Source organism: Leptosomus discolor, chromosome Z (genome assembly GCF_034619465.1).
Source record: "Leptosomus discolor isolate bLepDis1 chromosome Z, bLepDis1.hap2, whole genome shotgun sequence".
In the NCBI taxonomy this organism is placed as follows: domain Eukaryota; kingdom Metazoa; phylum Chordata; class Aves; order Leptosomiformes; family Leptosomidae; genus Leptosomus; species Leptosomus discolor.
In genome coordinates, this window is record NC_141419.1 from 72,477,820 (window position 1) to 72,503,733 (window position 25,914).

Below are 25,914 nucleotides of genomic sequence, written 5' to 3' on the forward strand. Positions count from 1 at the left end.
GTGACAGCTGGGAAAACAGAAAAGCTTTCGGCCACATATATCCTTCTGTTAGTCATCAGGAAAAAAGCCTAAACTCTTGTCTCTTTATTCCAGCTGTAATGCCTTGTCCAATAAAAGCAGATTTTATTTGAGTTGCATTCACTTGTAACCTGATTGACTAAAGAGTGATTTTGAAAGTTTCCTCATCTAAGGTGCAGAGGAGTCTAAAAATTTGGATTCTGGTGTAGCTTAATAAAAGTGTTTAGCTCCCCAACTTGCTTTCCAGAGTACCTAAAAATTAGGAGAACATATCACACAGAAACTGCATTTGTGGAAATGCCTTCAAGTGATTGGTGGTTAGCAGAAAGATGTTTTCCATGGAACAAAGCTATGACTACCTAACTGAATCCTTCTGGTTCAGTAGGGAGCAACAGTTATGTCTCGCACCATTTTTGAGGTGACATAAAAATAATAAAATTCTAATAAAAAGTACTACATATGATTTAGAAATAAGCTGGAAATAAGGGGAAATATGGACCTGCTGACTGAGTGGGGAAGAGTTGTGACGGCTTGATGAAGTCCAAGTGTTCAATATTCTGTACTTAATAACTTATTCATTCTTTAAAATAAAGATTGATTTTCCTGCATAATGCAGGTTTAGTAACAGAAGAGAAATGCATGCCAAAATATCAACGATGTTAATGAATGTTCAGGCAATTTAGACATATTAAAGTCAGCAGAGCCTGATGCTTCCTAAGGCATTAAGGAAACTGTTGAAGTAATCTCTAAACTATTAGTGATTATCTTTGTATTTGTGGAGTAGGTCCCAAGAAATTAAACAGAGGAAAGCTTAGAATACGTTAAAAAAAAAAAAAAAAAAAAAAAAAAGAGGTAAAAGCAGAAGCTGAGGAATTGTAGGCTAGTAAGCCCACTTAATGCCTGGAAATATTTAACCCCAGAACAGTTTCCTGGCTCCTTTGGTATAACAAGTTCATGAGATATATCCACCATAGGTGTGTTATTGACGTTGCTACATCAATAACAAAGAATGTCAGACCAATTTGGTTACCTTCATTGACAGGCTAACTAACCTGGCAGGTACAGGGGAGAAAGTTGGTAAGATTCCTCTTGATTATAGTAAGCTTAACATGTAACAGGAATTTTCTGTACAGCAGCAAATGAAATATGCTGAAGAGAAACTGAACAAAATTAAAATCTGCCCTCAGATTAGTTATGAATGATTCACTGTCAAGCTGGAATGTCACTCTGAACATGGGATGTCAATGCATTTCTATCTGGTGCTGTATTAATGACTTGGATGATAGAATAAAGAAGACACTGATAAAATCTGAACACACCAAGCTGGAGGGAAGTATTTGCACGTGCTTCAGAGAACAGGATCAGAATTCTAAATGGTCTTGATAGACCGGAGCAATCCAGAATCAATAGGATGAAATTTAACATACAAGTGCAAAGTGCTACCTTCTGGAAGAAGAGAGCAAATGCATAAAAATGAGCTTTTCAATAACTGACTAGATGGTGTTTCTAAAGAAAAGGAGTCTGCAGCTGCAGCTGACCGAAAGCTGAGTATGGGCAACACAGTGACAAGACAAATCTGACTCTTGGGAGAGTTAAGAGTTGTTATAGAGAACAAGTGTTATTCATTCTACTCAGCATTTGCAGGACATTTGCTCTGTTTTGCATGCTACACTTTAGGACAAATTAGGAGGATTATAGGTGACAGAAACAAGACAGATTAGAAGTTTAGAAACTTGTGGATAAATATTAAAGGATTATAATTTTCATTTAGAAAGGGTGGTAGAAGAAGCCGCATAATAACTGTACTCTAATACTTAAACAGATACAAAGAAACAATAATTAACCTCAGCTGAAGAAAAGTTGGATACACCATGGGAAATTGTGAGCACTGACAGTGGCAGATGGGGAATGTCTACCATGGGGCTATGAACTAGACACTATTCTGGGGTTCCTACAGCCCCCACTGTCAGGGAGTATTTTGATTTCATGATACATCTATCTTAGGGCTGTAGTGGTAAGCTTGACTTACTATGGTTCTGAATATCCTTTTCTATGGCAAATCAGTTTTCTGCACTTCTTATTAGTCACCCAGGTGTAAATCAGCATTTCTCTTTGTGCTTTCCAGATGTGCTATGTACATTCTATTTCAGAGAAAATTGCTTTATATGCATTGCAGCACCACATTTGAAAACATGATGAGTCTCTGAATCTTCCAAACTGTCAAAGTCCCTTTGTTATAAAATTCTAACAAAAGATAAAAACAAGATATTTGACACAAATTGAGGGTCCACGCTACAAGAATGGGATGATATATTAAAGTGGGTGAAACAGCCCTGAGCCCCTATATCCACTCAAAATGTCTTTATCCATGAACAGCAACTAAATGAATCCTTGTTCATCTAGCTAGCTAAATACTATATCTTGACATTTTGATCCTGAACGTCCATAATATTTTCACATGACTTCATCATGGAACAGTGAGCAATCATAAGTTCAAAACAAAATACAGCAAGACTAGGATTCATCACTTTTAACTTCAGCCTCTCAAAGCCTAGGCATCCACTCTAAGTCAGTTGCTTTGTTTCCTTCCATAGTCAAAGCAAAGGCACAGGATCTGGCAGAGAGCATTTCATTCCACTGCATAAAGACTGTGAAAGTTTGGTAGACGAATTTCCACTCTCAGGTTCTTATTTGTCTTCTTTGATCATGAATAGAGCCTTGGTGACTGGCTTAGACTAATACCTAATTTAAAGTTATGAGTGATTTATTCTATTATAACTTATAAAGCATATTGCTTAATCATCTATATTTACACAGATCTGAAGGGTTATTGATTAATATGCAATACATATAGAAAGTAATGTGTTGTTCAATTAATTCAAAATTCAATTTGATTCATTCATCTTCAAAAAATTTAAGATGTCAGATATAAAGAGAGAGAGAAAATTAAGTTTGGACTAGAAAGATAAAGAGAGGTCAAAGGCAAAAAAATCCAGCAGTGACCTGAGCAATTACCAAGACAAAAATTTATTGACAAGCTGCAAAACTCCCCCAAAGTATGAATTTACTGAACTTGAAGTACATGTTCTGCAACTTCTGTATGATCAAGAAACAAACAAGTTTTAAAAAAGTGCAATTAATAGGTCTTGTGACCAAAATGTTAACGGCTATTAAACAAGACCTAAGCAGGATGCAGCTGTATCAACAACTTTTAATTAAGTAGCATCGTAAAATAAATATGCCCGTGTATAAAGGATGCATTTTGCTCTCCTGGTGATGTAGGCAGAAATGACCTATGATGTGTTTTGTGCTGATTGTTATAAGACATTTTCCAGAAGAGGCAGTTATAGAAACACTGACAACTTTCATTGAAGAAACATGAATCCATTTCACTGCTTCTACTTGAACTGTGCACACTGCACTGACACTTTGCAGAACTTCCATTACAGGTGGAAATGCTTCTGAAAGTCACTTTTGCTAGAGTTACCTAGAGCAATAGCAAGCCTTGAAGTTTACCCATGACTATGGCTTTCTTCTTCTAATCCTGTCAATAGAAGACTAAACACTTTCTCAAAATGAAGTTTTAAGATGATCCTTGGTGTTACAAATTGAATGTAGGGCATGGATATCTGAACCACGCTGTGTTCACTTGTATATAGTTGAAGAGGTCTTGGCAGAATTTTACTTAGCGAATCACTCGTTTTTTTATTTGAGACACTGTCTGTCACAGGTAGTATCTTTTATTAAGCCGATTTGTCCAAGTGATACAACTGGTCACTTTTCAGATAACAAATTAAATTTTCAAAAGCTAAACCAAAAGTGTGTATCAAACTGCAGGGAAATTTATTATGCATGGCTTAAGGCAGTTATTCTTCGATTAATACTAGTGAATTATATGATTAATAGATTAGTACATCTAGAGCATTACTATGGGATCATTATACAGAAGATCATGTTTTATATCATTAAGTCCTCTATTAATAAAGTGAGCTATAGATTTGATACATCTCCTATTGCATCAGAGCAGTTTCTATCTTGCAGCAATTGCTTTGTTCTATTTTACTCTCAAACCCATTTAGGAATTTCTAAATTGCCTGTATGGTCAATATTTAAATAAACCAAAACCAGAATAAATTATAATTGGACATGCTGTCTATAAAATAGTGGCAACCTTCAGAATGTCCTTCATCAGGTATCATGATGTCCATGCTTTTTTACAGATAAAAAAAGGTATTTTTGCAATGCTTTTTTTCATTTCCTCTCTCCACTCTCCTCTATTCTGTTCTCTCCTGCCATATATTTTGTGTTCCAACCCTCCCAAAGGCTCACTGTTTCAAAAAAAAAAAAAATTTTAAGAAAAAAAAAAAAGATCTTTCAGATCTTTACCGAAAATATTTTAATGTGCGTACAAGCATGTGGAATGTGCAAAGAGAACTCTTTTAAGTGTTCTGCCTTTACATGTTATTAGCAGATGTGTGGAGCAACTACCTAATGCAACAGAGAATATGGCAATTTATGCATTAAATGGTATTATTGAATATCATTTGCCTCTACTGACACATCCTCATTACTCTCTATAAAATACGATATCCTTCCTAGGCCTCTCAGCAAATAGCTGAGAACAAAGGATACTACAGTGACCTGACGTCCAGGTACCCAGGAATTCATCCAAAATTAATCTGCCTTTCCTGTAAGAGCTATTTGTTCAAGTGCTGCTTGGCATCGCTTACAATACCTCGAAAAATGTGCTACTGAGGCACCTGTATTAACAGTTTAAATATTAACCAACTCCTATTTACTTTTGTTGCCTCCTTTGTCACAGTAGAAAGAAAGCAGCATGTGGTGTGTGTGTACATGTGTGTGTTAAAGTTCAAACTATATCTCAGGAAATGAAAAAAGCATTCAGCTTCACAAAACAGGTGGAAGGCATGGCAGAGATTTATAGAGGATAGGATTGGTTACCTTGGAAACAGGTTTGAATTCTTTCATCAAACAACAAGATGTTCAGTGTTGACCTATTTCCAACTGCTGTGTATGGATTTAAGGTGGAACTTTTTTCAAAGTTTATGCAAAAAGGTCTTGCTATCAACACTGAGTATTTGTGTACTGTTTAAATGCATTACTTTGTTTCCTCTACACCTCTAAGCTGTTAAAGTGAGAAGGATAGCTGAGAACAGAAAAGCGAAAGTAGAAAAAAAATGTAGAAAGAAGTAATAATCTCCTTGATGAGAATTTGTTTTCCAGTGTATTGGAAGTACTTGTGAACAATTAAAAATATTTTGGCCAACACATTATCTCCTTTACAATAACTACTTAATGAATATAGGTAAAGAATTGTTTATGGAAACAAGCCACTCACCATCCTATTACAGAACTTACAGCCTGACATAAAGTTCCACCAGATATTTAACACTGCTTTGTCTTCCATGACCTCAGCTCCAAAGTTTTGTTTTATTTTTCTAAGAACTGACATTTTACACGGCATTTTTGCATGAAGCCTATTACAACTGGCACTCAGTTCTGATAAGACCTTTAATCAACAATGGAAAGGTAGCTGTGAACTAAATCAATCTACCTTTCTCATTGTATCCTATTAAACTTCAGGGTACAGGAAAGTGAAAACAGAAATTATGAATGCAGTGATGACATACACACACGAATATAGATGGAGAGCATGTGTGGAACACCATGTTTTACTAATGTAGGGATCCTCCTAGGTAGACTGGATGTCTAAGTAATACAATGCAACACAGCATCACACAGAGATGTGACGTCCAATCCCAGAGACAGTCAGGTTGCCTTCCTGGTGCATATACATATTATCATCTGGTCTGAACTATTTTGGGAGAATTTACTTTCTATTCTTTGCCATCATGGAAAGTCCAAGCTGGGGAATGAGCAGAAAGAAAGGAAACCTAAAAACTCACCAATTGAAATTCAACTCAACCTGATGAAGGAAGAAAATAATTGGGAACTGCATAAAGTACTGTTGTGAAAATATGACGGGGCTGCATTCCTAATGTACAGTTAGTTCACATCGTCACACCTAAGTGATAGTGTGATTTTTAGAGCCATTCTTAAGGTCATTGTATATATCATATTTTCTGAAGCCATCTGTATTTTAGGAATTTCCAGGGAGAACAGATGGATTTGTTTGTGGTAGGGTTTGTTTCTTGCAAGGAAATATATTAAAGGTTATATGTTTGCAGCAGGCCAAAAGCCAAGATTTTATTTCTCTTAAAATTTCTCAAAAAACTCAGCATTTCTTTTGAAATACCAACTCTTGAAATTGTGATATCCCATGTATTTTTTTTTTTTTTTTAAAGAGACTTTATTGGCCCTTATAGCCCTTGGTAAAGGTCAGAAAATATTTAAAACACCCCAAAAGGTGTAAAGTTACCATGGACACAAAACAACATGAGGTCTTTTGCAAGCCACACAGTCCCTTTCACTACAAAGTGTTACCAGTTTAAAGAGAGCACAAAATATTTTCTTCGCTCTGATATTTCTCTCCCAAGTTCTTACTTCAGTCATGATATTAATTCAGTGATGAAAGAGAAGATGGTCAGACTGAATGAAATATTTTTTTTAGTTTGGCCACAGAAACAGAACTTGCCCAGCCCAATGATGTAGCCAGCTGCAGGGCAGATAGAATATGTTCCCAATCTGTATACAGTGTCTTACTTGTCTTTAAAATGTTGGACATGTATCTGGCAGAGCATAGCTGAAAGTTAATATCAGAACATTTATTTTTAGGTCCTTCTTCAGTGTATACTATGCTCAGATCAGACAATTATTGACAGTCTTACAATAGAGTTTAAAAATCCATCATAAAAATCATTCATATGGACAAAGTGTCAACAATTAGGCTATATCTCTTTGCAGTTCATAACTCCCCCAAAGTCCAATTGTCTGCTTTTCCTGTTATGTATTGACATACAAGTATAAGTAATACATTTTACAGACCTCATTCTCATATCCTTCCATTATTCTAATTAACTCTGTCTCGTTGAATATTAACACCTTCCTTCCTAGGACATCTATCAACGATGTATCATCACAGATTTCATTTTACCTAAGGCAGAAATCTTTTGTAAAAGTGAACACCTTCATGTTTGTGACTCCATTCTTCCCTAGGTTTGTTTTCCTTTATTTGGTCATAGCTCAGTACAGATGAAGAACCTCAAAAATCAGGTTGAAACGTACATGAGAGAACTGATATTGGAGAGGCTGCTCATCAACAGCACAGCTGATTAAGCTGAAGAGCTGAAACCAACTACATCTTCGATTCTGAATACTGAAAAATGGTATTCTACTGGTAGATCTTCCAAGTACTCCTTTAAGAGTCATACATATTTGAAAATGACAATAAAGCACTCTGGATGTACAATTTGAGTTAGGTATAGCCAAAACAATTACACAATATTAATGGTGATCTACAAATGACCTACTTTAAGCCTTAACTTGCTCGAGGAATATAGTGGCAATGTCACTTTAATCACCATGAGAAGAAATACACTGGCTGAAGTTTTTTTAGATACTTTAAAACCCAGTGTCTCTGTCTTCTTTAATGTGTGTAAGACACCAAACATTGGATGTGCTTTGCTCAACAGACACTCTGGTGTTTGTATGTTCCTAGTTTATACTACATTTTCCACCTTCTGACTAAGTTACAGATACATGGTTACAAAGTATTGTGTTTAAATAAATGGATACTATTAATTAGCTGCTTCAATGAGTTAATACACTGAGCAAAGCAATAGAAGTCTGGAGGAAGGAACAAGCTCAGGCCCTGTGTATTTTATTTTCATTTTTCATCCCCACTGTTTTATATACTTCAGGAGGCATACATTTTGATGTATCTTTACTGTGAACATGACATTTTGTCTTAGATTTTGTCTAGAATTTGTTTAAAACTTGGCAGGCTTATATTCTTGAACCCCATCCCATGAAGGTTTAAAGGTCTGCTGACGACATCAAGGACACCGGTGCTCCAGGAAGCTTGACTGACCCTGGCATGTGCCCTGGCTGAGCAGAGAGATTCCTGAGGCTTCTAAATACAACAGCTTGCTCTGGCTTTAAATTGCCCCTAGCCTGGAGGCTGAGCAACACTGCTCTTTTGAGTCACAGTGAGCTAGCACAAAATATGCACCGCTTGTCAGCTGTCAGTGACGACGTGGAGAGTTTTGCAAAATGGAAAATGGCCGGATGTCAAGGGTTAGGCCTGGGCTGGCCACTAACAAATGACAGATGCTCTCTATTAACCCTCATTCCCCTCCCGGAAGGGGAAGAGAGAACAAGGCAGAGACTTACAGGTTGGAAAAAACCCCTAAAACAGCTTTAACAAACAATAAAAAGATAATAATATTAATAAGAAAATAATAAAATACCTACAAATATATACAAAACCAATTATCGACAAAAGATATGAAGTGCAGGCACTGGGAAAGTCTCAGACTGGACTCCGCAGCAGGCAGGAACTGAACTCCAGAACCAGATTCAGGAATAGAAAGCAGAAGAATGGACAGAGTCCTCCTTGGAGGCTGGGCATTGAAGAAAAGGCCTTGACCCTTGTGATCCCTCAGCTTTATACTGAATATGATGTACATGGAGTAAGTTTAAGCAAGAACTTTTCTGCGTACTGTTCCCTAAACATCAAGTGCTATCACTATTAGAAGCAGACACTGTCTGGAAAAACATGTCATAATGTCAGAAAGTGTAGTCACTTAGAAAAGACTTTGCTGAAAAGTAAAATCACTGAACAGAGAATTGGTTCTGTTCCAGCTCAAACCAGGACACTGGAATGAGTACAGCTAATGCTACTGACCTGATGCAAGCCCATAAGATCCACTTTATTTATCAATTCTCTTTATTCAAAAAAGTGAAACAATTCTTACCATTTTTTCCTATCCTTCTTAAGCATGGTTCTCACTAGTCACACTTAACCCCCCCTTTCTTATAGCCATTTAATTTGGGCCTTTTAGTTTGCACTTATGCTTTTTTCTCATTTATTATATATTATATATTTATTATATAGTCATCTCCCCAAAAGCCAAAGCCCAAAGAAATAATCTACATCCCCTAAACATCCTAATTTATACCTTTATGTGTGCAGAGAACAAGCAGTAAAACACCATAAAATAGTCACCTGGTTTAACAAAAAAGATTCCATCTCCTTTTCCTCCATGCTGTTAGTTTCTTTCCACCCTATCTGAATCCTAAGCAAAACTGAAAGACATTCCCAGTAGACTTCATTGCTGAGGCTCAGAAGGAAACCATGTACTCCACGGTAAGGTCAGCATACATTCTTTACAGAAATTTTCTCTTTGCACTCCCCTAGTTTCCTTTTTTTTTTTTTTTTTCTGAATGCAGAATTCAATTTAAAAGAAAAATCACCAGGAAATGGTAATCAAAAGAAGTGCTAAAAATGCTGATTATCTGCTGAATATTAAATAAGCAATACTCCAAGCATTCATATTTTTCATTAATGTAATTAGGAAGGATTGACTGATTTCACCCTTGGTGGCCTTAGCTATAGTTAAAAATGAGAAAGGAAAAGACATTTGAAATCCAAATGTTAATAATGTGAAGGACTTCAGCTCTCTCTGCAGCAGGTTCTTATGTGTGCAAAATTGGCCATGGGTGTAAAAAAAGGAAAAACTCAAAAAGGAGACCAACTAATGTAATGAATCGATAGCTTTCAATTAAGTATACCTAAGAAAGTGCAACAGTGCCTTCAGCATAAGCAAAAAACTCCAAAATGCAATACACTAAAAATGAAGGTAATGAAATCTGTATTGACTGATTGACTTAATAATGCTTAAAAGTGAATCCAAACAGTTGTGTTTATGAGCATTTCCCTCCCTAGGAATCTGAAGCAGAATGAATTGAGTTTGTGTTCAAATCTTACTACGTAAGAAAGGAGTGCTGTATCTCCTGGAGATTTTAATTAATAGATATACCAGTGATCCCTAACAAAAACAACTGAAATTATTCAAATATGAAAATAGTTACTTTATGATGCTATTCAGCTCCTTATGACTTTTACTACTAGGAGAAGATCCTTTTTTTCAAAATAAAAATCAGGATCTTTAGACCAAGTCAGTCCAAGTCTCAGAGAGATCACTGTCGACTCCAGTACAAGAAAGCACTACGAAACACGTGAATAAGCATAGGAAATATAAACACAAATTGGACGTGTACATACATCATGCAATAAGACAGATAACAGTTCAAGTATTTGATAAGAATGAGCTTATTATAATTTGCCTTGGCAGGTTTTACAGCTTGTAAAGCTTAATTCTCATTAATTTCCTCCAACTTCTTTATTAAAGAAAATGAAATCTAGAAGCTGGTTTGAATATACTGTGTTTTGGTGAGACTGCTGCACATCAGAAGATGTTTGCCTTTACAAAAGCAAAAACCACCTGCATGTAATAAAGCTGTGACAGGGACCCATGCAATCTGTGGGATTTGACAAAAACATTTTAATCCAACATGCTCATACAGTGCAACTTTACACTTCAAAACACTCCTCCAGTTCTGCCTGACTGGCTAGGCACAGAGGCTAAGGTCTGTCTGTGTCTGGGGAATAAGCTGGCTGCAACTGAGGCAGCTTTATTCTGGAAGCCATGAAAGCAAACTTAAGCGCTTCCTCTGTATGTGACAATAGGACAGAGGAGCATGGGAGGCAGTGTCCAGCAGTCCTCACTTTGTACACGTCAGGGAAATATGAACTGCCTTAACCTACCCAGTAAGTTAACGTGAGCCTTTACTTTCATCACCTTTCTGTAACTTATGAGATGAAGTCTAGTACTTGAGATTCTTCCTTCAGAAAGCAGTGAGAGTTACCAATCATGCTTAGGGAGAAGAGTTGGCTGTGTTCTTACAGCAGGGTGCTGCCCACAAAAGTGGGGATAACTGTGCTTTTCCAAGCCATTCCAGCACTTCTTCTTGCATGGCATAGTTCGCTGCTGTTTTAAGCTAAGCATGCTTTGAAAGTGCATTCTAGCCCTTAGTGCCAAGGGAGCGATCTTGTGGAGAAAGGACTGTCATTATCAGCTTCAGCTTTGTGCTGTGAATACACCAGATCAATATTAAAATGCCCTTGTTTGGTCCTTTGCTGCACTGTTCTCAGGATAACCTTTGCTGTCAGACAAGTCAGCTTCAGTAGTTTATTGCATAAAATCGGACTGAAATGCAAGAGAGCTGCTTCAGAGACTTTTCAGCAATATGTATATGTTCACGAGTCGGCTCTGGCAGACTCTAAGTGAAAACAAGACCATTACAAGACTTGTTTAAATATGTTTTACAAGCCCCCTTCTACTTTATGAAGTGCTCTCAGTCTGCAGCATTCTCCTTCTTCCTGGCGAAAGCCTTTTCCTTTCCTCCTTTATTGCTTCTTATGAAACCTTTTGCCAGTTAAATGAAAAAGGGATAAACTCCATTTTTGGAAGAGAAGTCTCAAGAAGATGCTGGTGTTCTGGAGTCAGGAGGAAAAACTAAGAACACCAACAAAAATGAAGATGTCAGTAGGCTAGATATTATGGAAGATAGCCACAGAGTAGTGACGAATGATTTTTAAAAATCTGCAGTGGAGACTAGGGAGAGAAATCAGTATGAGGTGATGTATGATTTAGATAAAGATCAATAACAGAAATACCAAATGAAGACAAGCTTCCAGCAGCAGTTAGTTCCCCTGTGATTCTGGTGTGTGAGCCCTCCTGCTTCATCCCAGGTGTTCAAGCCATGTTGCCTCATCCCCCAGCCTCACTCAGCCCCCTCTGATTACTGGCATTTTCTGGTTCCCCCAGGTCCCTGTGATACCTCCTGCAGCCCTGTGAACCCCACTCCCACCAAGAGTACTGTGCCCCTCAGCAAGAGCTGCTACTCTTCACCTACTGCAGAAGCTGACTTGAGGAAAGCTCTGAAGGATGTCTGATCACCTTCCAGTTCTTCTCTACTAGAAATATATCTACTTTCCAACATAACTACCACTCTTGACAAACATCTTTGCTTCTCCTTAGCTAACTTGGAGGACATATTTATTTTTTCAGATCGCTTCTTTACAAACCTCTTTTCTGTTTACTTGGGATTTTGTTATCCTCTCCAAAAAGGAGACAGGGCCTCAGATCATTCGCTCACTCTGTCTGCACTCCCTGTTTGTCATGTGGGACAGAACTTCTGGTGTCTTTAAGAGAGCCACAGTTTTGTCACCCTTTTACAGTTCCCTTCTGCCTCCTGGGACATTTCACATTAAGCTGGCAGGACAGCTATTGTGAGCTGTGACTGGATTTCCTTGTGTGATTTAATCGGGAGAGAATTATTCAAGTATAGAGCTGGTTAAAACAAATTAGGTTTAGCTCAAGGCTTGCAGTTTAGATAGTCTCATAAAAGAGCTTGTAACATATCCCAAATTGCTTGAAAATATAAGCCCTGGAAGTTCACTCCTTCAGGAGGACAAAAATGAAGGCACCTAAATGACAATTTAAAATTTAAAACCTTAACTTTATGTGAGGAAAACATGAGTTTTTGTTTTCTTAGTCAAAAACTATATCTGGAAGACTGTTTTACTATGGTAGACAGTATGAAAAGCCCTTTAAAAACTGCAGATAAACCCACACTTCCCCTCTAGCCATTGTACCTATGCTTTTGTTTATATGTCTAAGCTTTGTAGTAACTCACCCAGCGAAGAGTCTCCATGGAGACTGAAAAGTCATTTTAAACATCCATGACTTTCAGAATATAAATCTCTCTTAACAGGTACTGTATGAATTCTCAGCTAGAGGCAACTCGTCCTGATCATTCTCAGTCACGTTTGTGTTTTCTGTAATCTACTCACATAAATACATACATAGACAACAAAACTCTGCGAAGATTATAAAAAATGAATGAGCATTTGTATTTAAGGTGAACTACCAATACTGATTTTCCTTGACTTATGAAGCAAATGTCTTTGAATCTGCTTAGAAATATCACTTCAACTGCTATGTAAAGTGTTGGGCATTTGTGATTTAAAAGCTCAGAAAAAAAAAAAAAAAAAAGATTTATAAAGGCTGTACTAAATAAAGAGAGCGGCTAAGATGGCTAATATCAATTTGTGCATCTAATAATATAATACAAAAGTGTTACTTATTAATTGTCTCAACTACTCCACAGCTTACACACATGCAATTTTAATTTATGTCTCTTTTTTGTGTGTGGGTTTTTTTTTTTTAAATTGCAGATGCAATTTCTTGTCAGTGACTTGTCACTGGGTCTTAATGATGTGTTCGCCAATTCTCTCTCAGCAACCAAAACTGAAAGGACTGATATTAAATATTACATCAAAGGAATGTTTGCATCTCCATCTTTTCTGACTGGTTCCTATTTTGTTCTCTCCTTTTCTCCCAGAAGTAACTTTCAGTTCTATTATCTCCTTGTTTGTAGCAAGGAAGCTGTAATACTCAGGCTCCTCTCACTGACTAGCAGCAGAAACTGCTAGAGTCCTGTTCTTTCTTCAGAATTGTTTTGAAATAGAATTTATTTGGAGTTCTTTTCTTTATTTCTGATTCCTTTAGTACACTTTGCCTCTGCTAATGTCTACACATAACTAAGTGCAGGTTTTGTGTGTTCAATTAATATAGATTTCCTACAGACTTTTGCCCTCTAGGAACAATAGGAAAAACAGTCACCTCACATGACAGATGCTAGTTTTGTTGTTTAGTGTACATCTGAAAGGCACAGTTAAAAATGTAGATATGGAAAAACAGGACATAAGGCAGATTTGTCTCTGTCAAACTGCGCCTGAAATCAGTTTTGTCAGTATTACAGTTTTTCAAGGGAGCTATTCCCTACGAATTGTTTTTTAATTGATATAACACTTTTCCTGCTTGATCAGAAGGCTAAATTCCAATAAAATTTTTACTTACCCACATACAACCTGTATCTCACATAGCTAGCACCCTTTTAAAACTGCCAATGCTTGACACTTTAAGCAAGCTGTGTTGAAATCAGATGCAGAGGAAAAGAGGAATCAAAAGCAAAGAATCTAGCAGGAAGAAGGAAGCAGCCTGAGGGAAGCAGAGGTGAGGAAGCTAAGGAGGGAGAGGGACTCAATTAAACTTCTTAAGACTGCCCACAAGGCTGTATGCTGCTTTGCTGCTGACTCTCATGGTCTTGATTTTTTTTTGAATGAATAATCTCCAGGCTGCATGAATGAAACTGCAGCCTTTAGTGTTACTGACACACATTGCAAGCCACAGAAGATAACTGCAAATCTGAAATCCTCCTAAGGAACAGCTCGTTCAGCAAATCTCAAGGTTTGCGTTTGGTGCAGAAGCCATGATATTCCTCTGAAGTTAAGAATAACAGATTAGAGTATTAGTGTACAGAGAAAGGTAAATCTTCTGCAACATGAGCTGAGAATGGGAACTGTTCAGGGACATTATTGAGTCACTGATAAGACACACATGTCATTGGCTGGCAGCAAAGCTTTCATTTGGGAATGCTGAGCACCAGTGTAACTTTGTCATCATGCACAGTTTACAGGGACATAAAGAGAGTATATTAGTTATTGTTGAGCCAATAAAACCTATCAATGCCACAAGATTTTATGACATTTATTAATAACAAAAGTAAATATTGTGAGTTGATGATAACATGCCAGGTTTTGTTTCTTTTGCTGCTGGCCGTGTCTCTCTATAAAATAAAGTGACAGACTACACTAAATATCGGAGTCAGTCTTTCACTTGCCTCCTTTAGCATATGGTTATATTACCATGCTTAAGTTTGTTTGTCTTTCTGGTAAATTCCAATGGCTCACCACTGGCCTTTCAGAGGCATTTTCCACTTTAACTTTTTGAAAAACAAAAGCATCATCATAGGAAAAACCAGACAAAACTGAAAATCTCATTAAAAGTATCTTAGCATAGTTTACTTAATGGATAGCAGTTCAGCATGGCAGCATTTAGATGTTAGTCTGATGATCTGGTTTTCTTTCATCTACCTCAGTGTAACCCTCAGTGACCATATCTGAAAAGCAGGATCTGGTACAGAACAGAGGACACCTCCTTCATTTAATAACAGTTCTCTGAATGGCTGAGTATCTATATTGCCTCATCAGCCACCCAATGAAACTCCACTGTGAAATTTCCAGTCCAACAAAGTGAGTTTATGTTCACCATGTTACATCTGTACTATTAATTGTTGATGTTCAATTACTAGCTGAGAGATAACGGGGTACAAAATAGGTATGTTCTGTTTCTTGCTGTGTGATCATTAAAAAAAATGGGCAGAAACTCATGAACTAGAGGATAATTCTGCCACATATGCTCCTGGGAATTAAAACTGAAGAACCAGGATAGTTAGGCCAGACCTCTGTTCTTGCTAAATGTAGGTAGTAGCCAGGCATGATTTGCTAATTTGTCATGTTTTCTCAAATAAAATATATTGGAAGTTTAATATGAGACAGGACTGCTACATTTTTATGAATGAGGAAAAAGAGACTAGGGAAGGAGTGATGCAGCCTTCCTTATTACTGCCCAGCTCTAACAAGAAGAGAAGAAATTAATTCCCAGAACTGCAGCTCTTATCTGTAGGGGTGGGGCTGTTGAAGAGTTGCAGCCACACTCATGACATAGTTACCAGTCTGCAGCTGGTCCTAACAGAGAGGCTGCAATCCATGATGCTGCATTAAGTCATGCCTAGTTATGGCCAATAGCAGTCCTAATCAACCACCATATAAGCTGATTTTTTTTTTTTTTTTTTTTTTTTTAAATAGGCAGTTATTTAAGCCACTCACTAAGCCAGTTAGGTCCAGTGGAAGTCAAAGGTGAATTAAACTTGTTGGTGAATTCCTGGAGTGTATTACTGAGATTAGCTCCACTGAGGAGCTCCACTCAGCCACCATTGACTGAGCAGGATCTGTGTAAGTGATCGCTATCAATGACTTTATGACTGTGCTGCCCGATCTCAGACTTGAGAGAAAAGAAATACATGGAACACCCTGAGAGAATTCTGTCCAGGCAGTATTTATTCCTTTTTCTTATTAGACTCCTCATTGGCAGCATTAATAGGTTTGATGCAGCTGAGGACAGCTGAATGAACACCCCGACACAGAATGGCTGCCTAGCGTATATGAAAATGGCACATCCGTAGTGAAAGTCTCACAGGAAAATGAATGAAAGGAGCAAGTGTGAGTAAGGGCCAGTAGGACCAAGAACAAACATAAGGATAATTTCAATTCCACAAGTTTTTTCTTTTCTATGGTTTGAGAACATAAAAATAGGAAAGAATAAAAAAATGTCATGAAAACTTAACAGCTGTCTTTCCTGATTAATTGCAAAATGTGTGAATCATTTTTTTGACAGTAAGCCTACTGAAAACATTTTAAGATGAGGTTTGAACTTTTAAATCAAAGGTTTACTATTTTCAAGACAAAACCCACTTGGATAAGGATTTGCATAAATTTCCATGTGTAATATGCTTATTTAAATTCCAGGTTTAGTAGAAAGAAAAAGATAAGAAAATATCTTAATCAAAGCAATGTGGTCCAGGCTACTGTGCTGTTTCAGCCTAACATCAGATATGTTGTCAGGAAGATCCTTTAAAAAAATCAGGTTTATGTTCTTTTTCATCACTGAAAGTTTTCCAGGCAAACCTAAGCCATGTATTTGGCAATATCAGTGACAAGAGAAAGTACTACTCTACTTTCTGGCACATCCAAAACTTCAAGCAACAATAAATCATTTGGATGACATTGAATATTTTTTTTGGTCTGTCATGAATGATTTGCTAAAAATTATAGAAACTTGTAATCAAAAACATAAAAAAATCTATTTATAACATTTTCCTACCATCATAGATGTTATTTTGGTTTTTTTTAGGAAGACTCAGTTGCAGTATGTGCTGCTCCTCAAATCTCTAGGGATATTCCCTGCCTTTGAGTTTGAAATGCAGGGATTTTCTCTTTTTGGATATGCTGGGAGAAACATTGTGGAAGACTTTGGAGTGTGTCTGTGAAACTGGAAAGCATGTAGGTGGTTTGAGTTAGTAGCAGTTTAGCATTTGTGAGCCAAAGTTTAATGACAGATTTTTGAGGAAAAAGGTAAGATGTTATCTCAGAGAACTAAGTTTTCCATATGTAATTTACTACATCAGGTATTCCATACCAAGCAATGGGTGAAAAACAGCTAAGCATACTGACCTGGAATACAAAGTTTGGTTTAAATAGTTTGTTCCACGTTTGTTCCACCACAAATAACTTTTTGATAAATATCTTGATACTGTTTTGAGTGAGATTTTTTTTTTTTAAATATCTAATTTGCCACTGGCCTTAGTTCTTACAGGAATAAAAAGTGCAAAGAAAAAGTGAAAAGAATTTTAGTGTCATTTTCTGTGTAGAAAGTCCATTTCCAGTAGTGAAGGGAAAATGGTAAATTTCATGTGATTGTAACTACTAACAATATTTCAAATTGTGAAATGTGTTTTATTTTCCTATATTTAAGTCTCTAAAGAACACCAGTCCCCTTTCCACTTATTTTCACCCATTGTGCAGAAGAAAGACATAAACACAAATGAAAAAACATACCAAACTATGATTCTTTTGAAACATTCATGCTTGAATTTCACCCTTTTCTTTTCACAGAATATAATTTGTGCTTCATTATTTTGTTTTAAGTAGGATAATGACATGAAACTATCCACCAATATGCAACTTCTTGCACTTGCTTTGCTGAAAATTATAACCGTGTCAAAAAAACAGGGAATCTGCTTAAATTTCTGTCCATGTCAAGCTCAACTTAATACATTTAACATCAACATGCTCCATCAGGATATTTCTTTCAGCTGGCTCTAAGCTGTGTGGCTGTGTGGAGGTTGCTGCAGACTTTCAGTTTGTATGTGGATCACTAGTGGACACGATGCAGCTCGTGTCCGGACAGAGCCCCACAGGACAGAGCTCCTAAGGATACCTGCGGGGAATAGCATACATGGCTTGTGTCTGCGCTCTGTGCAGCAGAACCACACAAATTGTGCTGCATATCAGGTCATACATTTTGGCAAAGACGTATGGAGGCTAAATTTGCCTAGAAGCAATTTCCAGATTTGTTCCCTGATATACAGCAAATAATGGATTTTTCCTAAATGATAGAACTAAGTTCAATATTGAGAAGTAAAAGAAAAATAGCCTGTCTGTAGATCAAACATGTGCTGAGCATGAATATTAGACTGAAGTTTTAGAGGTGGAAGCAAAAAGAAGGTATCCTTTAGAACATGTGCCCTTTAGAAGTGCATGTAGCTGTGCTCACATTAACTTCATGGGCTTAATTTGCTCATTAAAGTGCTAAGGTATTTTCCAATTATAATTCTTCTCACAATGACAAGTCAAAAAATGCCATTGTATCTCTTATTACAAGCGATACATGATAGAACACATTCAAAACAATTTCTAGTGCACTGTAGCCATAGCTGCTAATTTATAGTTCCCTTGAGGTGCTAAAAGGAAAGAAAAAGCTAATTGTTTGAAGAAATGGAACACTGCCATGTTGTAGTGAATGCTTATCTTTTTAAAGCCTTAATTCTGAACATTATCTTGAATTGACAGAAGCGCAGTCACTCTTTAAGGTTCTGCTTTAAAACAGTCTGAAATGGTACCCTGAAGAATTTAGTTCAAGCCATGTGTATCACAGGCAAAACCCCCGCATTTCTGGTAATGGCTGAACCCATATTGCACAGCTCAGGATCTACTCTGGTCTTACCCGATGGCTACTGTTTCATTTCTATTGTCTTTGCCCAGATCCAATTCCTAATAACCATCTTCCCTATGTTATGGGCACAAATGAAGGATGCACAAACAGTATTTCATTCTGTTGCCTTTAATCTGAAAGTAACTTCATTTTCATGCTGTTCCAAGCATATCAGTTAGTACTAAATTCTGCAAATAGTTCCTATAGGACTACAGAAGTAAACACAGCACAGTAGAGTTCTTAAAATCACAAATTGCCTTCTATGTCCTAAGCCTCTGACTCCTTCATAAAATAGGCAGTTTATGTACCTTCTGCCATCTGATTCCTTCTCAAATACTATGAGCTTGAGCAGGCTGATGAGGGGGAGCTGTTTAAATGTTTAAAAGAGAAAAAGAGGAAAGAGAAGCATCTTTCATGGAAGACCCTCTGAATTTCTTAAGAACATGTGTAACCATAATCCTTTCCAACATGACTTAAAAAAATCCATCTTTTCATTTTTGAGAAGGATTTTATTTTTTAAAGAGTGAGGGCAATCAAATTTATTCCTAGGGTGCTGTCCTCCCTGCTTCCATAGGATTCAGTCAAAAATGTGGGAAGAACTGATTCTGTAGATCTTGACAGGCTTACAAAACACAGATCAACTGAAAACTTCAATAATTCAAAGCCTCCTGGGTTCCTTCAGCCTTGTGTGTCCCCTGAGGAAGCATCCCTGAATCTGAGACTTCGGCAATGTGGAATTCTCAAATTTTGAATTCCTGTACAAGGAAGCCCTCCACCACAGTGCCCTCATCAGCAGTCAGCAGACAACGATAAAGATATATCTGGACAAATATTTGAAGTTGGGACAATGGTTTCAGGTGCAGAGGAGCAACTTAAAGTGAGTGTAAACAGCTATACACAATATGCTCTCTGTCCCTGTCTAGGCTTCAGACTCAGCAAATCTAGGGTTTCAACCTAGAACATAATACTTCAGGCTTTTAGATCATAGTTTACATTCCTGCTGTTTCCGACCCAGCTGGAAGCACTGCATTGAAATATTCTGAGTATAAATAAGTCTTTGACTCCAATTCAGTCATTATAAGTCTAGAAATGTTGTATTTATAAAACAGGTTTAACTTCAACTCAGAGGCCTTTATTTTCCTGGCACTTCTACAGAACTCAACATACTGAATTGATAGCATTTGCAAAGATAGTACAAAGACTTCACCCTCTCCTTTCTACCATAAGTCACCACTACCATAAAGCTAGCACCTTATGTGGACAGAACCGCTAAGAGAAAAGGGGACATAACAGCTCCCAGTGAGATGTAGTGATGGAAAAGGCTAGCAAATGTAAATGCTACAGGTGGGGTATAAAAGAGAAATGACATTATAAATGAACTAAAAGAAATATGCATTGAAGTGGCATGGAGCCACTCTCAACATTCACTTATTTCCCCTTCAGATTTAATACAAAGGAATTTTTAAAGAAAACCAGAGTCAATTAGGCCAGTTACTTGAAATGTGTGGATGCTGTCTAAAGAATTCAGCTAAATGGGATGTTTTGATTATTCCTCATTTCTATTTTAGACCTCAGCTAGGCAGAAAATTGTGCCCTACAAGTGGTTCCTATTTATAGGAAATAAATCTGTTCCCCAAGTCTGTATTTTTTAAGGTGGCATGATCAACATGCACCAAACTACTGCAAGGTACACACCTTGCATTTGCAGCATTAGCTGCATTTCTGAAGGTAAAAGCCTCCTGGAAAAGGCAGCTTAAAAATCTGGGCAGAGCTCCATAGGAGATCTGCTGAGTCAAAGCATGTTTGATTTGCTGTTTCTGCTAACAGTCAGATTTTCAGCACACATCCACTCTCCCTGAATAAAACCAGAAACTGTTTGTCCTTGTGAACTTCCAAATATCTGTATCTATAAAGAAAAATACTGTTCAGTGCTGTGACTACTGCCACTGGCATTTTCTTCAGAGGAAACACATTCAGAGACTGACCTGAAATTGAAGACAAATACTCTTCAATTATTTTATCGAAGTTTTTATACATTTAGACTAACTGTTGATAAAATCTACAAGTGATACAAAAGACATCCAAATGGTAAAAAATTTATTAAGGGACTCTCAACTTTGTAGTTCAGTCTGAACTATCTGTGAAGCTAGGCTCATTTAAACAGCATCTTTTGTAGTATGTGTGAAACCATACAGGGAATATAACTATTCAGAGAACACAAGTTAATTGACATACCCTGGAAGGCAGTAATCTTGAAGTGGCCGAACAATTATAGGGCATGAGCACTGCCAGTGTATTCTTAGCATCATCCTCTGGATGAGACTGGAGGCAATAAATCAGTGAGTGTACATACATCAGAACTATCAGAAGTACCAACTCAAGATTTCTCATGCAAAAAGATTTTGAATCTCAAAAAAAGTCTCTATTTAGGTTACAACTGTTATTGTTACAGTCATTTGCACTCTTTACGGGTTTTTTTATTTTAATGTATGGATATTTCCTCAAGTGTCTGGTTGAAGTTTATTGGACCTTCAAGTCATTTAGCTAAGCTTTTAGACAAAACTCTCAGTCTCACAGAGTGGTGGACAAATGCTTGGCTACTACATTGTTGCATATATAGGTGCTAATAGGTTTAGATGAAGTCACAGATAGTGAATTTTTTTTAAATATACAATGTTAATAGTCAAATTAGATACAGAATTTCTCACAGATGAATAGTTTCATGCTGACCTAGGCATGGCATCTAGAAATGCGACTATACACGTGTTTTTACAGAGAAGAAACATCAGCCAGACTTCAGACTGAAAAAAATGCCTTTCAGCATGAGTACAACCACTTTGAACTATCAGAATCATACCAACACACATTTTAAACCAAAATCCTTTATCCAAATCTAAAAGGCACGTGTAGATTCATTGTCCTGACTGCAGTGCAGTTTCTAGATCAAGCCTTGAAGCTGATGTGATTTGAGCTTGGATTTGGCCTATTGTGCACATATATGAAATGACACCACTGCCTTTAGAGGCACATTTATCACAGAGAAGCATTTTAAGCCCCAGAGAGGCTTTAAAGCTCCCACTCTGCTCCCCCCTGCCTCTGCATCTTTCACAAATACACGTACACATGCACATAGCCTTGCTTGCTTTTCTGTAGCATTGGTAATTGTGAGTTTTCTTCAACTTCTCTCACATTCAGAAGCAAGCTGTAGTTTTGGAATTACTATCAAAATTGGAGCATGAGCTAATCAAAGTCAATTATCAGCTGTGAGATGGTAGGGATAAAACAGAGGAAGAACAGCAGGGCAGCAACTGTACTCATAAGATTAAAAATAAAAATAACAAGCAAATCTATGTTTCATCCTGACAAGCGAGGCATTCTGCCTCTGTCAACCATTTCATCATGCAGATGACTGCTCAGTAGCTCTTGGTGCATAATTATGCAATTGCTCCTGTCCACCAAATGTCTATAGTAGCTGCCAACTGTTTGTACAGCTTTTAGACAAAAATGATGGAAAAATCATATTTCACAAACATATTTAGGAACTCCACAGCTTTTAAATACTTTCTTGCTTCATTTTACAGGGACTTTTTTTTTAAATTAGTAGGAAGCCTAGTTACTTTTCTCCAGGAGAGAAAGAGTGTCAGCCATACCAGACTAAGGAGGCTGGAAAACAAACAGGTGGTAAAATTAATAATAAGCATTCATATTTACAGTTGCTATAAAGAAGCCTTTGTGTTGGAGGAAGCTAGATAATACATGGCATACCATCTGCTTTGTCCAGAGATAGGGCAATGAGATTTGCAGATTGCAGCTGGTCCTAGACAGCCATTATCACCCAGTTAACCCAGTGCTTGAACAGAATCAGCCCGTCGACAAAGAACAGCAGAGGCAAAGCAAGAAAGCGCTTCAGCTGGCAGGCCCAGGATGCAGCAGTGCTGGCAGCCACAACTGCAGGTTCAGCTGGGAGGTTGGGTGTACTCCTTGATTCCATGTTTTGCTAAACTTTTACAGCAACATCTATGAATAACACTTCCAGCTATCTCCTGTTAGGTAGGAGATTCTGTCTCATGATGCTGAACAGAGCAGTACTCACAAATGTGTAACAGCAAGCACTCAGCAGGATGCGTCCAGATTGTACAAAATAGGCAAAACATCCCTTTGGCATAACAAGTCACAGTGACCGAACATGTCTTCCTCTTTGAATATCAAGCAGAGACTCCTCTCAGATGCATTCAGTTGTCCCAAAGCTAGCTGTTTGGTCTATACTAGTCTTGCAAGCTTATCGATTCTCTAGTAAATGGAAAGAGATGTTCATAAGAGCAATTCGGTGTAGAGTTGTACAGATAACTGATGGAGAAGAGAACGTGGGACACACTCTGGAATTGCCCCTGTCCCCGGCAGAAGTGCCAGTGACTACATCCCAAGCACTTACACTAGGGATGCTTAACAAATGTTAGGCAACCCAATATCCCACTTCTTGTAGACCAGAATCAAGCTAAGGTTCTCAGTTCTTATTTTCAGAATGGTGAATGACCAGGCTTAGCATACATGACCAAGACAAAATCCAGGTGTAGAGATGGAAGGTGCTCCATGGGCTCAGTGACAGTTTTTACCACAATAATAAAGTGAAAGTTTTTTCTTGGAGAGTCTGAGGCTGGGCAACAATTTCCATTAAAAACAGTATCACTGCCTTTTATTCTAACTGTGAAACATGTTTCTGACCTTGCCTGTCCTGAAAGAAGTACACAATAGTACATATCTTAAAAAAAATATTAAAAAAACAAAGAAATACACTGAACAAATCACACTCTGAACAAAACCCTTTCTCCAACACAGTTCTCCCATGGGAACAGCATGCAACAGAGCACACATGACAAATGTTATATAACTCAGAGCACTGCTAGGAGGCTCTCGGATATTAAAATAACTTGTAAAGGAGGAGATCACTGAGATTAACTCTAGCTTTCCTTTTGGGTTAGCCTTAGTTAAAAAAGTCTTAGATTGTTTGGACCCGGACTGACCCATGTCTGAATAAAATGACATAATTTTATGGAGACATCTTGACGTTCACATAATACAGGGTAATATAAGTATCAGACATTTTAGGTTATGGTATTCTGATGAGGTTTGCTCACCATTTTTATACTTGAGCCACAAGACTGACATCATAATGTATAACCAGCTATGGTTAAAAGCAACACGATGAAATGTTAAATTCAAAGACAACCTCCACACATGATTTCTCATTTTTTTCCATGAAATATGGAAATATTTGCTGGTATCTTAGCAGTTACTCTCCACACTAGCACGTTCCTGGTTTTAGTAGTATAAATAATGCACAGTAACTGAAATCACAGAAAACACAATGGTTATAATTAATTATATGCAACACATTTTAAAGTATTCATTGTCTTTACATAAAAAATCCCACCATATGTTTGGGTACAGGAATGCTTGGGCACTGTATTTAGAAATAATTTTTCCAAAATAATTTACACTGTCACAGTAGGTGTGTGATACCAAATACTCTCTGTGCTATTTAATATGAATTCCAAGCTTTACTTACCAATCCTGCACAGCATTGAAAGATTCTTCATTTGTGATGTCATACATTAAAATGAAGCCCATTGCACCCCGGTAGTAAGCCGTGGTAATTGTTCTGTATCTCTCCTGACCTGCTGTGTCCTGAAACAGTAACAAACAAAATTCTGACATGTTGCAAGTAAATTAACAAATTATGGGGTTTTTTTGTGTGGATTTTTTTTTTTTTTTTAACAGAAGGAAAACTCTGACAACAGTTATTTTACAACTTCACAATCTTACTCATATAACTAATCAAGGGGGAGAAAACTGAGAATAGGAGAAAAAAGGAGAATTCTGCATTGGATAGTAATAGGAGGGGAACATCCATTCTGTCATGAGGTGATTGTGGAGAGAAACAGAAAGGCATCGCCCTCTGTCAGGTCATATATCCTGAGTCATTCACTGATTCATGTCATTCAACCTGAGAGTCAGGTAAGAACCTTGTCTCCTGCTCCTGCCTTGTACCTTCCCGGTTTGACAGAGGGGACAGGTAAAGTCTCCTGCCCTGGATAAAATGCTGGGACAAAAGAGCATCCTTAAGATCTTCCTTTTAAGATCAGGATGGTTCCTGAAGTCCATAAACATCCTGACCAAAAAGGCAACGTCTAATAGTCTTGTTCTTGCAATTTTAAGCCATTGGTGCTCACATCAACTTTATCATCAATACAGATCTGTGCTTGCAAAATAAAAGCTGGAGGTCAGTGCTTTTAAAACAAGGACGCTATATTACAGGAAAAAAACCTTGCTGGAGTCCCTTAGCTCAAACCATTTTTCTCCCTCTTTTCTCATTTGATTGCCTTTAAATTAAGAAGTCTTAAGTCTTCCTTTCTCCTACTGCTTGCTTTACTTATTTCTATTAAAAAATTTCCAGGGCAGGGACTACTTGTTATTACATTTATATTCAATGTCTACCATAAACATCCATGTCTGTACTAAGATTGTTAAACAACAGAAATAACTAAAATACAGGAAATGCATAACTATTTCCTGTTCCAGGATACCTATTGAATATTTTTAAACCACAAACATTAAAAGCTTTAGATGAGACATACGCAACATTTCAGTGTAATCCCGTAGCTGTCTAATAGTTCATCTGCATGTATTCAATTTTAACAAACTTTGAAACTTAATTTCATTATTTCAGATTTTTTGAATGGATAAGAAATACTTTACTTTAAAATACAGACAAATTTATTTAATTTGCCTTCCTACAGAGAGAGAAGAGAACCAGTGATAAACAATGTTTTATTTACTGTTTTGCAAAATGGTTCCTGGGCTAGTAGTACTGTCTTGTGAACAAGAGAAAAATAGATTAAGCAGGCCTCCTTCTTTACACATCTAGCATTCATCCCGTAAACTAATAAAGTAAAAAAAGGAGATTCTACAAATATCAGAAAACAGTTACAGAATCAGAAACATAACCAAGATAATTACTGAAAACAAACAAGGTCTTAGGTAAAATATATGGACTCTGTTCATTCTAGATTACAGGTGCTACTGTTTTGATGTAGTTTCAGTGATCCAAGATGGAAAGCTAATGCAGAAATTAGACTCTTAACAGGTCTCACAGGAGGTAGGTTATGTCTTT

General features: G+C 37.2%; 1 protein-coding gene across 1 annotated transcript in view; it reads right to left on the reverse strand.

The window, feature by feature from the left end:
- The window catches only part of RAB3C (RAB3C, member RAS oncogene family), a 140,692-nt gene that overhangs the window by 37,497 nt on the left and 77,281 nt on the right, over positions 1 to 25,914 (reverse strand). The window contains exon 3 of the mRNA XM_086479758.1: positions 24,310 to 24,428. Coding sequence (XP_086335884.1) covers positions 24,310 to 24,428 — 119 coding nt within the window. The remainder of the gene's footprint in view (positions 1 to 24,309; positions 24,429 to 25,914) is intronic.